General features: G+C 45.4%; 1 protein-coding gene across 3 annotated transcripts in view; it reads right to left on the minus strand.

The window, feature by feature from the left end:
- PHACTR3 (phosphatase and actin regulator 3) overlaps nucleotides 1-12,820 on the minus strand; it is a 312,301-nt gene that overhangs the window by 141,799 nt on the left and 157,682 nt on the right. For 2 of the 3 annotated variants that reach the window (XM_033914120.1, XM_033914119.1), the window contains 2 exons: nucleotides 7,881-8,151; nucleotides 7,092-7,315 (listed from right to left, as the gene is read on the minus strand). In XM_033914120.1, coding sequence (XP_033770011.1) covers nucleotides 7,092-7,315; nucleotides 7,881-8,151 — 495 coding nt within the window. Of the gene's footprint in view, nucleotides 1-7,091; nucleotides 7,316-7,880; nucleotides 8,155-12,820 lie in introns of all 3 variants that reach the window. The other variant, XM_033914118.1, reaches the window with a different exon arrangement.

Below are 12,820 nucleotides of genomic sequence, written 5' to 3' on the forward strand. Positions count from 1 at the left end.
TTCGTCCACTAGATGACACCCTTCTACCTTTCACCATGCTGGAGGTCCACATGCGCAGAATAAAAACAGTTCCCATTTCTGCATGAAGTGGCAAAACTTTGGGCCTCTTCTATCAAACTGGGCTAGCAGTTATAAGCGGTGTGAGCCGTGCTGAATGGCCCGCGCTGCTCCCGATGCTCATAGGAACTCTATGAGCATCGGGATCAGCATGGGCCATTCAGCACGGCTCACCATGCTACCAGTGGCGTACCAAGGGGGGTGGGCAGTGTGGGGGGGGGGCAGTCCACCCCAGGTGCACGGCCCAAGGGGGTGAACAGCTGGCCACTCACCGGAGAATAGGCTGCCGCCGGGGAAAGGCTGCCATTGCTGTCATCAGAAAGAAGCCGGCACCGAGTTCTCCCTCCCTGCTTCTTTTCCCCGCGAGCCGACCAACTCTAGCCGTCCAACGTCAATTCTGAAGTCGGAGAGGACGTTCTGAGCCATCCAATCACTGCCTGGCTGGCCCGAAACGTCCTCTCCGACGTTAGAATTGACGTCGGGCAGCCAGAGTTGGTCAGCCCGCGGGAAAAGAAGCAGGGCGAATTTGGCGCCGGCCTGTTTCCGATGGCCAGTGGCAGCAGTATGTTTCCCAATGGCGGTGGCATGGGGGAGGGCAGGAAGAAAGAAAGAAAGGGGAGGGACAGGGATCCAGAAAGAAAGAAATAGGGGGGGGACAGGGATCCAGAAAGATAGAAAGGGGGCAGGGTGAAAGAAAGAAAAAAAATGGGGCATGGGGAGAGAGAGAGAAAGACAGACATAGAGAAAGAAAGAGGGCATGGAGAGAGAAAGAAAGAAGGGGGCAGGGTGAAAGAAAGAAAGAAATGGAGCACGGAGAGAGAGAGAAAGACAGACTTACAGAAAGAAAGGGGGCATGGAGAGAGAAAGAAAGAAGGGGACAGGATGAAACAAACAAAAAGTTGAGGGAGGGAATGAGGTCTAGAGGACAGGAAGCATACAGGAGGCTGAAAGAAGGGAAGAAATATTGGATGCACAGTCAGAAGAATAAAGTGCAACCAGAGACTGATGAAATTACTAAAACAAAGGTAGGAAAAATGATTTTATTTTCAATTTAGTGATCAAAATGTGTCCGTTTTGAGAATTTATATATGCTGTCTATATTTTGCACTATGGGCCCCTTTTACTAAACTGCAATAGCATTTTTTAGCTCAGGGAGCCTATGAGCATCAAGAGCAGCGTGGGGCATTCAGCGCAGCTCCCTGCGCTAAAAAACACTATCGCAGTTTAGTAAAAAAGGAGGGGTTATATTTTGTCTATTTTTGTATAGTTGTTACTGAGGTGACATTGCATAAAGTCATCTGCCTTGACCTCTTTGAAAACCCGCGGAATATAAATGATAATTAACATTTTCTCTGCGTACAGTGTGCTTTGTGTTTTTAAAATTTTATTGTTGGTAGATCATTTTGACTTGGCCACGAAGGTAAGGGGGAGGGAAGGAGGGGAGCTGCTGAAAGACATCTAGTAATCCTTGCAGGCTTGACTGTGCAGGGAATTATTTTTGTAAAATCATGTTTTGTTATGTGATTGGCATTATTTAGACTTTAATTTCTATGAATGAATAGAATGAAAATGATATAAAATTACTTGCTTGTTTTTATGTGCGTGCGCTGAAGGAAAGTGGAGAGATAGTGGGCTGAGGATGCTGAAGGGAACTGGGGAAGAGAGAATTGATTTATAAATTGACAATTGTACAGAAAATTGTTTCTTTTTATACTTTAATATAATAAGTTCAATATAAAACAATTAAAGGCTTGTGTGGATGGAATCACGTGGTTTGTGGGGATGAGGACCGAGCTTACGGGGATTAGTCCAATAAAATAGTATTTTCTTATTTCTCATTATTTGTTTTATTTTTATTTGTTAATTTGTAAAGTGGTGATTGTTATGTATCAGTTTTTTCAAATTTACATCTACTGTCTTTATATTTTGCACAGTATAAGAGGACATGTATTACTGTTTTTGTGGTGTTGTGGTGTTGCATTGTATGCAGAGTCTGGTTTCTTGGCAGTTCAGTTTAACTTTTGTTTTCATATTTTTATTTTTAGTTTGTGATTATTCCATACTGGGCGATGGTGTATCTGTCTGTGTGTATGAAAGGGATATGGCTTTCTGATAGCATCGACTGTACAGGATCAATTGACTGTGCAGGATCTGGTTTGTTACATTTTACAATCTATGTGTTGGTGTTCTAGTGTTCACTGCAGTGTTTAAGATGCTGCCATTTCCTAGGTACACTCTTTTTGTGCAATATGTAGATTGTTACTAAAAATCATATTTTTCATATAGATGGGGGGGTCAAAAAATGATGGGCCTCGGGTGTCACATATGCTAGGTATGCCACTGCGTGCTACATACTGCTAGAACAGTTTGATATTAGAGGCCCTATGTTTCTGGATGTTAATCTGAGCTAATGAGGAAGGAAGTGTGCCAACAGTAGATCAATAAACTAGAAGATCTTAGAGAAAATGATACCCCTATGAACATACTGGGACAGACTGAAGGTCCATCAAGCCCAGCATTCTGTTTCCAACAGTGGCCCACCCAGGTCCCAAGTACCTAGCTAGATCACCTAGTGCACCAGAAAATTCCACCATGTGGAAGTGAACAATAAGAAAGCTGAGAACCTAGACATCATTGGGGTCGCCGAAACATGGTGGAATGAAGAAAACAAATGGGACATAGCTCTGCCAGGGTACAAACTCTATCGCGAGGATAGGTCAGGGTAGAAAGGAGGAGGAATAGCTCTATACATAAAAGAAAGCATACACTCGACCAGAGTGAACACAGCAGCAACGACCAACAAACTGGAATCGCTATGGGTTAAAATACTGGGAAGGAAAGAGCTCGAGATAAAGATGAGCCTCTACTATCGTCCACCTGGGCAAAACGAAACTACCGATGAAGAAATGGAAGCCGAGATGAAACGGGAATGCAAAAATGGTAACACGATCATTATGGGAGACTTCAACTATCCCGAGATAGACTGGAGTCTTGGAAACTCAAAATGCGCTAGGGAGACCAGATTCCTGGAGGCTATACAGGACTGCTTCATGGATCAGCTTGTCAGAGAACCAACGAGAGGAAATTCCACTCTGGATCTAATCCTTAATGGGCTAAGAGGACCTGCAAAGGAAGTGGAAGTAGTGGGACCGTTGGGAAACAACGATCATAACATGATCAAGTTCAAAGTTGAAGTAAGAATACCGAAGGGAAAGAGAACCACAGCGACAACTTACAACTTTTAACTTCAAGAAAGGAAACTATGAAGCAATGAGGGTAATGATAAGGAAGAAACTTAGGAACAGCACAAAGAAATGGCAGACTATAGAGCAAGCCTGGTCTCTATTCAAGGATATGGTGAGCGAGGTGCAAAATCTGTATATCCCCAGATTCAGAAAAGGGTGCAAAAAGAGCCGAACAAAAGACCCGGCGTGGATAACTAAAGAAGTGAAGAAAGCGATAGGTGATAAGAAGAATTCATTCAAGAAATGGAAAAAGGGCAAAACCAAGGAGAACTGGAAAGAACACAAGAAGTATCAAAAAGAATGTCACCTCGTGGTTAGAAAAGCCAAAAGAGAATATGAAGAGAGGCTAGCCAGGGAAGCACGAAATTTCAAACCGTTCTTCAGATATGTTAAAGGGAAGCAGCTGGCTAGGGAGGAGGTGGGACCGCTGGATGATGGAGATAGGAAGGGGGTGGTGAAGGAGGAGAAAGAAGTGGCAGAAAGACTAAACATGTTTTTTTCATCAGTATTTACAAAAGAAGACACATCCAAAATACCAGAACCTGAACAAATCTTCAAAGGAGACCAAGCAGAAAAATTAACATCCATGGAAGTAAGCCTTGAGGACTACATAGGCAGACAGAAAAATTAAAAACTGACAAATCGCTGGGCACGGACGGAATCCACCCTAGAGTATTGAAGGAACTAAAGAAGGAAATAGCAGAACTACTACAGCAGGTTTGTAATCTATCCCTGAAAACAGATGTGATCCCGGAGGATTGGAAGATAGCCAATGTTACGCCCATCTTTAAAAAGGGATCGAGAGGTGACCTGGGGAACTACAGACTGGTAAGTCTGACCTCGGATCCGGGGAAAATAGCAGAAGCGCTGATAAAAGATAGCATCGAGGAGCATCTAGAGAGGCATAACAAGCCAACATGGCTTCTCCAAGGGAAGATCGTGCCTGACGAACTTATTGCACTTCTTCGAAGGATTTAACAAACAGATGGACAAAGGGGACCCCATAGACATTGTATACTTAGACTTCCAAAAAGCCTTTGACAAGGTACCCCACGAACGCCTACTTCGGAAACTAAAGAACCGTGGGGTGGGAGGAGATGTACACAGATGGATCAGGAATTGTTTGGCGGGCAGGAAGCAGAGGGTAGGAGTGAAGGGCCACTACTCGGACTGGAGGAAGGTCACGAGTGGTGTTCCGCAGGGGTCGGTGCTTGGACCGCTGCTATTCAATGTATTTATAAATGATTTAGAAACAGGAACGAAGAGCGAAGTAATAAAATTTGCAGATGACACCAAGCTATTTAATGGGGCTAGGACTAAAGAGGACTGTGAAGAACTGCAAAGGGACCTGAACAAACTAGGGGAAGTGGGCTGGTAGGGCTAGTCTCAGTTAGGGTGCTGGTCTTAGACCAGAGGTCCGCCGCGTGAGCGGACTGCTGGGCATGATGGACCACTGGTCTGACTCAGCAGTGGCAATTCTTATGTTCTTATAATGTAGAGAAATGTAAAGTCCTACACGTAGGAAACAGAAACCCGAGGTACAGCTACACGATGTGAGGGCTGTTATTGAGTGAGAGTACCCAAGAAAGGGATATGGGGGTAATAGTTGACATGACAATGAAGCCGTCGGCACAATGCGCAGCAGCCGCTAAGAAAGCGAATAGAATGCTAAGAATAATCAAGAAGGGTATTACAAGCAGAACGAAAGAAGTTATCCTGCCGTTTTATCGGGCGATGGTGTGCCCGCATCTGGAGTACTGCATCCAATATTGGTCGCTGTACCTAAAGAAGGGTATGGCGATACTCAAGAGGTTTCAGAAGAGAGTGACGTGTTTGATAAAAGGTATGGAAAACCTTTCATACGCTGAAAGATTAGAGAGACGGGGGCTTTTTTCGCTGGAGAAGCGGACACTTAGAGGGGATATGATAGAGACTTACAAGATCACGAAGGGCATAGAGAAAGTGGAGAGGGACAGATTCTTCAAACTTTCAACAACTACCAGAACGAGAGGGCATTTAGAAAAATTAAAAGGGGACAGATTTAGAACCAATGCTAGGAAGTTCTTCTTCACCCAACGGGAGGTAGACACCTGGAACGTGCTTTCAGAGAGCGTGATAGGGCAGAGTACGGTATTGGAGTTCAAGAAGGAATTGGACAATTTTCTAAAGGAAAAGGGGATAGAAGGGTATAGATAGAGGGCTACTATACAGGTCCTGGACCTGATGGGCCGACACGTGAGCAGACTGCTGGGCATGATGGACCTCTGGTCTGACCCAACAGAGGCACGGCTTATGTTCTTATGTTCTTGCCACAACATCCGATACCACTGAATATATGACAGGGCAACTCTATACAATGGACCTGTACTGCACACACAAATATTTAGAATACAAGAACATAGATATAAGTTATTGATTCTTATAGCTTTATGTTTTGTTCCTGTGGCATGTTATTGACTCTGTAATGTACGTATCTCTGTTCCTGAAAACTTTGTATATGTATCTTTGTAACCCATTCTGGGCTCCTGGGGAGGACGGGCTATAAAAATGAATAAATAAATAAGTACTTACACATGTGCATGCCAGTAAGCTGTCTGAGCAGTATTCTGTAAACATGACTACCATGTTTCCCTGAAAATAAGACAGTGTCTTATATTCATTTGGGGCCCAAAAAAGTCACTAGGTCTTATTTTTGGGGTATGCACATGATCATCTCTCCCTTCCTCTCCTTCACCCCAATTCTTCCTCGTACCTTTCTCTCCCCCACTTGTGCAGCATATTTCCTCCCATCCCCCAGCAGAAGTTTGCCCAGCTTCTATCCTTCCCTCCCTCCCATCCCTCATGCAGCCTTGCCCAGCTTCTATTCTTCACTCTTTCCTATCCCTTATGCAGCAGAACCCTTGCCCAGCTTCTATCCATCCTTCCCATCCCTTGTGCAGTAGAACCCTTGAGCACCCCCCCCTCGCCACGCAGCCAAACCCCTGATGACCCTCCATCCTTCCCTCCCCGCCGCCATGCTTCCAACTTTGGACATTTAGCAGGAATCGTTCAAGTCGGACTTAGATGTCTTTTTTTGAAAATGGCCTTCCACATCCTCCTCTATTCATTTTTTTGCCTTGCAATTAAAGTTTAAAATTTAACACTTACCTTGGCACATTCATATAGAGCCTTGCAATCCCACATACTAACTATCTTAAAGTGAAGGGATGGTTCACTGAAGAGGATTTCAAGTCAACCCCAAACTCCCAGAGGAAAGCTGCACTCTCCTACCACCGCCCCCCCCTGCAAACCCTTTAACTCTTTCATGCTGTACCCCTCCTAATTCCAATTAGAAACATAGAAGATGACGGCAGAAAAGGGCTATAGCCCATCAAGTCTGCCCACCCTACTGACCCATCCTCTTAAGTCTATACCTAGCGACCGATATTCCAGTTCGACCCTCGTAGGGATCCCACATAGGTTAAGCCTCGCATTCCCCACCCTGAACAACCAGAACCACCCCACCTTCTCTATTGTACTTTATACATCTGCATAGTTGATTTATTGTCCTCAAAAGCTCCCACTTCAGAAAATTGATCAGATTACAAGGTGTCACAGACCTCTGCAGGGATTGTGCTAAGAACGTGCAAAGTCAGAACAAGTACTGATAAATAGAAAACAGTTTGCCCTTCCTCTTTCGTGTATGTTGGTGATATGGGTAACAGAATTTGTTCTACTCCTGGCAGCTATTAGAGGAGGAGAAGCCCTCCTAATGGAATCCATGAAACCTGGGAAAATAACGCTTCTTACCGGATAGATTGCAGTCATTCAGAACCTCATCATCCTGGTATAAAATGGAATCATCCATGACCATATTCTCTTTGTTTTCTTCATACTCCTTAACTGAACTCCATCTGGGGTCACAGTCATGACTCAGCGTGTTCTTCTCTTTGCTCTGTTCAATGCTGGATGTGCGTGATGGACAAAGGTCTGCCCTCCTTTTAAGAGAAGCTTTGCTCTCTCTTCCATGAAAACTGGAAATGCAAACCATTGCAGTTAGGTTACAAGACCAAAGATTTCAAAAGAGAATAGTAATCGCTCATACTATATCATTAAACTCTGCACATTGGAATTATTAGGGTGTCGGGCTCCTGTATTATTAGAATATCTTAAGCGCTCATGGCATGCAGATACATAGAATTCCTATGAGCGTTGGAACATTTACCGCTCCAGGCCGCGGTAGAACCCTCTAAGGTGGCTTAGTAAAAGAGGGCCTTAATGGCAAAGTGTTTAGGAGGTTAATGGGGTTCACTAGGGTTAAGCAGTAAGATTCAGGTCCAGGGTCCCTGTTCTCATAGTTAAACCACCCAAGTGTTTCCTCTTTGTTCAAAAACACCTTGAAAGCCCTTATAAATCCAAATCAAATCTCTCAACTAGCTAAACATCTGCTATATCTCCTTTTTGATCTAGTGTGCCCAATCATGAGGTATGATGCTTTGTTGTTCCATTCTTTAAGAGATGTTCTTGTTTGTCTAACAAAATTATTATGGCGCAAACAGTTGTAGAGTGAAGATGATTACGCGTTTAGGAGTGGATTACCTATCCTGCCGATGTTTGGTGGCCAACGCCTTGTGCAGTTCCTCAATGACTCTACTTGGAGGTAAGGGCAGGCAAATGGTAGCGAGGTGAGGAGACCCTGTTGGTGTTGGGTGTTGACCTCTGACAAGTGACCCATATCCATCAGGACCTTTGTGGATAGATGACTGGAAGAAACTGGCTTGTCCTGAGATATGAGAAGAACCAATGGTGGCTGAATTCCTTAGGACTGTGGAAGGAGGGGATGTCACTGCTGTTTCATCAGCTTCACCTCCTACTAGAAAATAAAGACAGTGAAAACAAAATACTTTACATTGTTACACAGGATACTTAGTTTTAAAATTGATTTTATTGTCCCAATGTCAGCAATAATCTTCATTCTTCTTTGTGGATGAGCAGAAGATGAATTATGCACAATGGACCTTGGGAATTTCCTCTCTAGTGAGGAATTAGAATTGGCTGCATCTACAGGAGAAATGGTGGTACATTCTTATTGTTGTCTCTATAACTCCCTTGATTTGTAGGGTCAGTGGAGCCGTGTGCTGCTGAGCCTAACCTCACTATCACAGTTATAATGGAAACAAAATTAGTGATGTAATTCAAAACAGAGCAGATTCGTAAATGTCAAGAGGATAGAAACCTTAGCTCAAAACAGCTCTGAAATGATAATTGCAATTCTTTGGAACAGAAGGCTTTGTGACAATAGCCTTCGAGGGAACAGAAATTACGACCCTATCTATTTTATAGGGCAGACTGAACAGACCATGTTAGTCTATATCTGCAGCCGCTTGCTATGTCCTATAGAGATCATTTGAAAAGACTTGCAAGACATTTCCACACATCCATATCTTACACATGCAGGAAGTGATTTGTATCGCCATTACAAAATTAGAAATACTTTTCTCTCATCCAGACCCAATCCACAACATGCACAGTTTTGAGGAAGGATCATGTTGTGGGTGGGGTCTGAATGGCAGGTTTTTCTCACTACCACAATATGTAAATACATGCATACTTTTCTATGTAAACCAGGAAGGCAGCCCCTGCACTTATTACATTACATTACATTAGTGACTTATTCCGCTTCTAGTCTTACATTAACAGGTGCTAAAATATATGTGTGTGTGTGTGTGTGTGTGTGGTTTTATTTCTTTTTCTCTCTCCTTAGCCGCTTTCTGTATTTCTGTCTTTCTTTTTTTTTCCTTGGCTGTCCACCACCACCCTTTCTCCCTTCCTTTTACCTCCCCTGTGTCCTCCACCACCCCATCACTGCTCACCTTATCCAGCAGCAGCTCTTTAATTGATCTTTTTATGTTTTTATTTCATTCTTGTCTCTGTTTCCGGGTTCAACTCTTAGTTTCCATTCTTTCTTCTCCTCCCATGCTTCCTACGATTACATTCTTTTCTCCTTCTCAAAAATGCATTTCCAGTTGCCTGTCTCCATTCTTTTAATATTCTTACCAGACCATCTTCCTTCCACTATCCTATTCAATTTTTCCCCCTCCTTCTAGTTTTTCCATTCCTTCCTAGTTTTTCCATTTCTGCCTTTTCCTTCAGCCTCACCATCTAATTTCTCATTCCTTCCTCATTTCTCCTTAACTGATCCTTTATCCTGGTCTTTCCTTTCCCCTACTTCATTTCTTTTTCCTTTTCCCCCATCTTATTCCTCTCCCCCTTTCCTTACCTCATCATCATTATTACCCCCAAGCCAATTCTCTTCCTCTCTTCCCAGATCGGATCCCCCATGAAGCGTAAGAGTGCTTCGTTACATGTCTGCCTTTTACAGCTGCCCAGGCCAGAATTTCACTTTAACAGCGTGTGACACTGTAGTGCTGCGTGACTCAATGTGCCAGTCGAGCCCAGGCAATACATACACGTCATGGAATGCTGGGGGTGATGCGGGTGGTCTCTCTGTCTCTCTAACCGGCAGCGCCATGTCCTGCCTGGTGGGAGCGGGGCCGGGCGTGCTTTGCTCATGCTTCACGGGTGGCCGAGGAGGGCCGAGCAGTTCCAGGCCCACAGCTCTGTCCCGGCGGCCTCCGTGCGGCGGCGCTGGTGGCGGCTGCTCGGCCTAGACCTGGGGCTGGTCGTTAGCATGAGCGGACACTGCGGGAGCCCTTCTCGAGTGGGGACAGGCTGGTGAGGAGTTTCAGGGGCTGCTGCTGTTAGCCCCAGCAGAGACGGAGTGGCCGAGCTGAGCTGGCGGCAGAGCCCTCGTGTGTGTCCCCCCTCCCTCCCTAGTGCCAGCGCCACTCTCCCTCTCAGCGGGCCGGGCCGGACCGCGGCTTCTTCACTCCAGAGCTCAGCAGTGGGGCGAAGAGCGGGCGCAAGGGGATCGGGGCCATGCTGCCAGCGGGACAGCCCCAGCCCTCTCCCTCCTCCCCTCGCGGGCTTGTGGAGGCAATCGGCGGCTGTGGAGCTGCTGCAGGCCGGAGGTTTTTGTTTGTCTCGCGGTGGGAGGGTTGGATGGTAGGCTCAACCCGCCGGCCCCGGGGGTCCGCCCACAGGCACGACTGGTGGCCGTGCAGCACCTCCTTGGGCAGCAAGGGTCGGATGCGCACCGCCATGTTCACAGGGCTCTCCTCGACCCGGGGCTTCAGCGCCATCGACACAGTCAAGGAAAGCGCACCCGCTTCATCTCGTTTCTTCGGCGGCCGGCCCGCCCCGGCCCCACGGCTGTGATGAAAGAAAGGGCACTAAAACAACCGGAGAAACGTTCTGCGAGCCTCTTCCTCCCGGTCACGCTCGCTCCGTTTCTCTTTCTTACGATTCGGATCTCTATTTTAGGACCGGCGATGAAGGCCAGAGAAGTAATTCTGCGCTGTGGAGGCGATCGGCGGTTGGCTGTGGTCCCGGCTTGAGGAGTCGATCCTGGTGACGTAGTATGCGCGCATGCGCACTCTCGCTGGCACAGCGCGACAGATCAGATCTCGGGGAACACGCGGCGAGAGTGCGCATGCGCATTTTATTATTATAGATTACCTTGCGGTTCAAGGCGGATTACAAAAGATGATATCTGGACAATTCCAGAAGAGTTACATAGTTGAGCGGGTTATTTTGCGGGGTATTGAAATGCTTCCTGTGGAGTTAGTTTATCTTGATGGATTTCTTGAATAGCGGGGTTTTTATTTCTTTTCTAAAAGTTTTGTAATCTGATGTCGTGATCAGTAGATTGGATAGAAGAATAACGTTTAGGGTCATTTCAAGAAGATCTCTAGTGCTTCTGCTAGGAGGGAAAGCTGAGCCAGGAAAACTAAGGTCAGTAGAGATGGAACTAACCTAGTTACAGTACGTAGGACTGATCCAGCAGGCCTCCCTATTAGCACAGTAGGGGAGGAATGAGAGCAATTTCCCCAGAGCTATATAAGATATCTGGAGCCCCAGGGAAGAGGGATGTGTCTTTCAAGAGAATCGATGTCCTGGGAGCATGCTGAGCCTGAAGTGACATGGCAGGACACAGAAATAGAGTAAGAGAGATCCATTCCCACTGCCTTGGATCCAGGCCCATGGACATTATTGAACAAGATACCGCCACTGTTTTTCTTCTGCCAAACAGCTGTGGGTGAATGTAGTTTGCAAATGCATTCATTGCTAAAGAGGGGAGTGCTGTTTAAACCTATTTCCCTAGAGCTATAGTAAAAAAAATTAAGTAAATGGCCAGGTTTCTGGATTATATCAGAGGTTTTATTTATTATTTTAGGCGAGACTTTATTTTTCTATGTCATACTATTTAACTTTTATAACATTCTATATACAGCTTTGTCCTCAGCTCCACCTGGCTAGAATAAAGACTTTGGGCTAGATTCACTAACCTGACTTCCATGCCCGATCCGTGGACGATCCCTGCAGGCCCAACCAATTCACAAAATCAAAAAATTAAAATGAGGGCGATCGGAGGAACGCCACCCTTCGACCGCATGGATCGCTTGTGTGCAATCCCGACGCATGCGCAGACGATCTCTTTGCCTTGTCGATGGTTTTCAAATGCTCTCTATGCACAAGAGGTAGGCAGGGAGTGCGCAATCAGCCAGAATGCGTCCTCCTAAATGTCTCAGCCCAGCAGTTTGAAATCCAGCCGCTTGCAGATAACTCCCCGAGCTAGAGAAAGGACAAGGCTCCCAAAGAAAAGTGAAAAAAAGCATAGCCCTGGAGAGACTGCCTCTCTGTTTTTAACCCGCCCGACTCTCCTGCTTCTGCCACCTTTCCTGCAGTGCTAGCCCGAAGGTTTAAAGCAGGGCTGCACTGTGGCATGTTCTGGAACATGCCTTAGTGCAGCCCCACTTTAAACCTGCGGGCTCGCACTGCAGGGAAGGCGGCAGAGATCCAAAATCAGGGCAGAGAGATAAATATTTTTGTCGGGGCAGCAATTGAAAAGTTTCCGGCCGCACATCCTTGCCAATGAATGAATATCTTCTAGAGGTAATTAGATAATTCATTATTCATATACTTTCAGTGCTTGCCATTCAGTGCTAATTCTAATATTGGAAAGATGGATATAACAATACAATTACCAATAGTCCATTATGCACAAACCAGCATCTGAACTCATGTTACAAAAACCTCTAAAATCTAAATAGCGGCAATTTTTAGGCTTCCTTTTGCTAGGGCTGAACTAATTGGCAACCTATATATGAAAAACTATCACTGCAGCAGTTCAGTCACCCGAGAGTTAACGTACTCTCAAATGGAGCACAGGAAAAATCTGACTTATTGCTTTTCAGGCGATCAATAGACACTTGCCACGTTTTAATTAGATACAGAACTTGGTTTTGCTAAGTTTAGAACTGGTTAGAACATTGTGTATTTGAAGTTACAGGATGGGGGTGATATATCTAAAAGCTCAAAACAGGGAACGAGAGATACAAAAGTAAGAGAGTTTTCTCATTAGCCACTAATCATACATGTGCACATGTGACCAGTTTCAGATGACTCATAGTGGTTTT

This window comes from Geotrypetes seraphini, chromosome 11 (genome assembly GCF_902459505.1).
Source record: "Geotrypetes seraphini chromosome 11, aGeoSer1.1, whole genome shotgun sequence".
Classification (NCBI taxonomy): domain Eukaryota; kingdom Metazoa; phylum Chordata; class Amphibia; order Gymnophiona; family Dermophiidae; genus Geotrypetes; species Geotrypetes seraphini.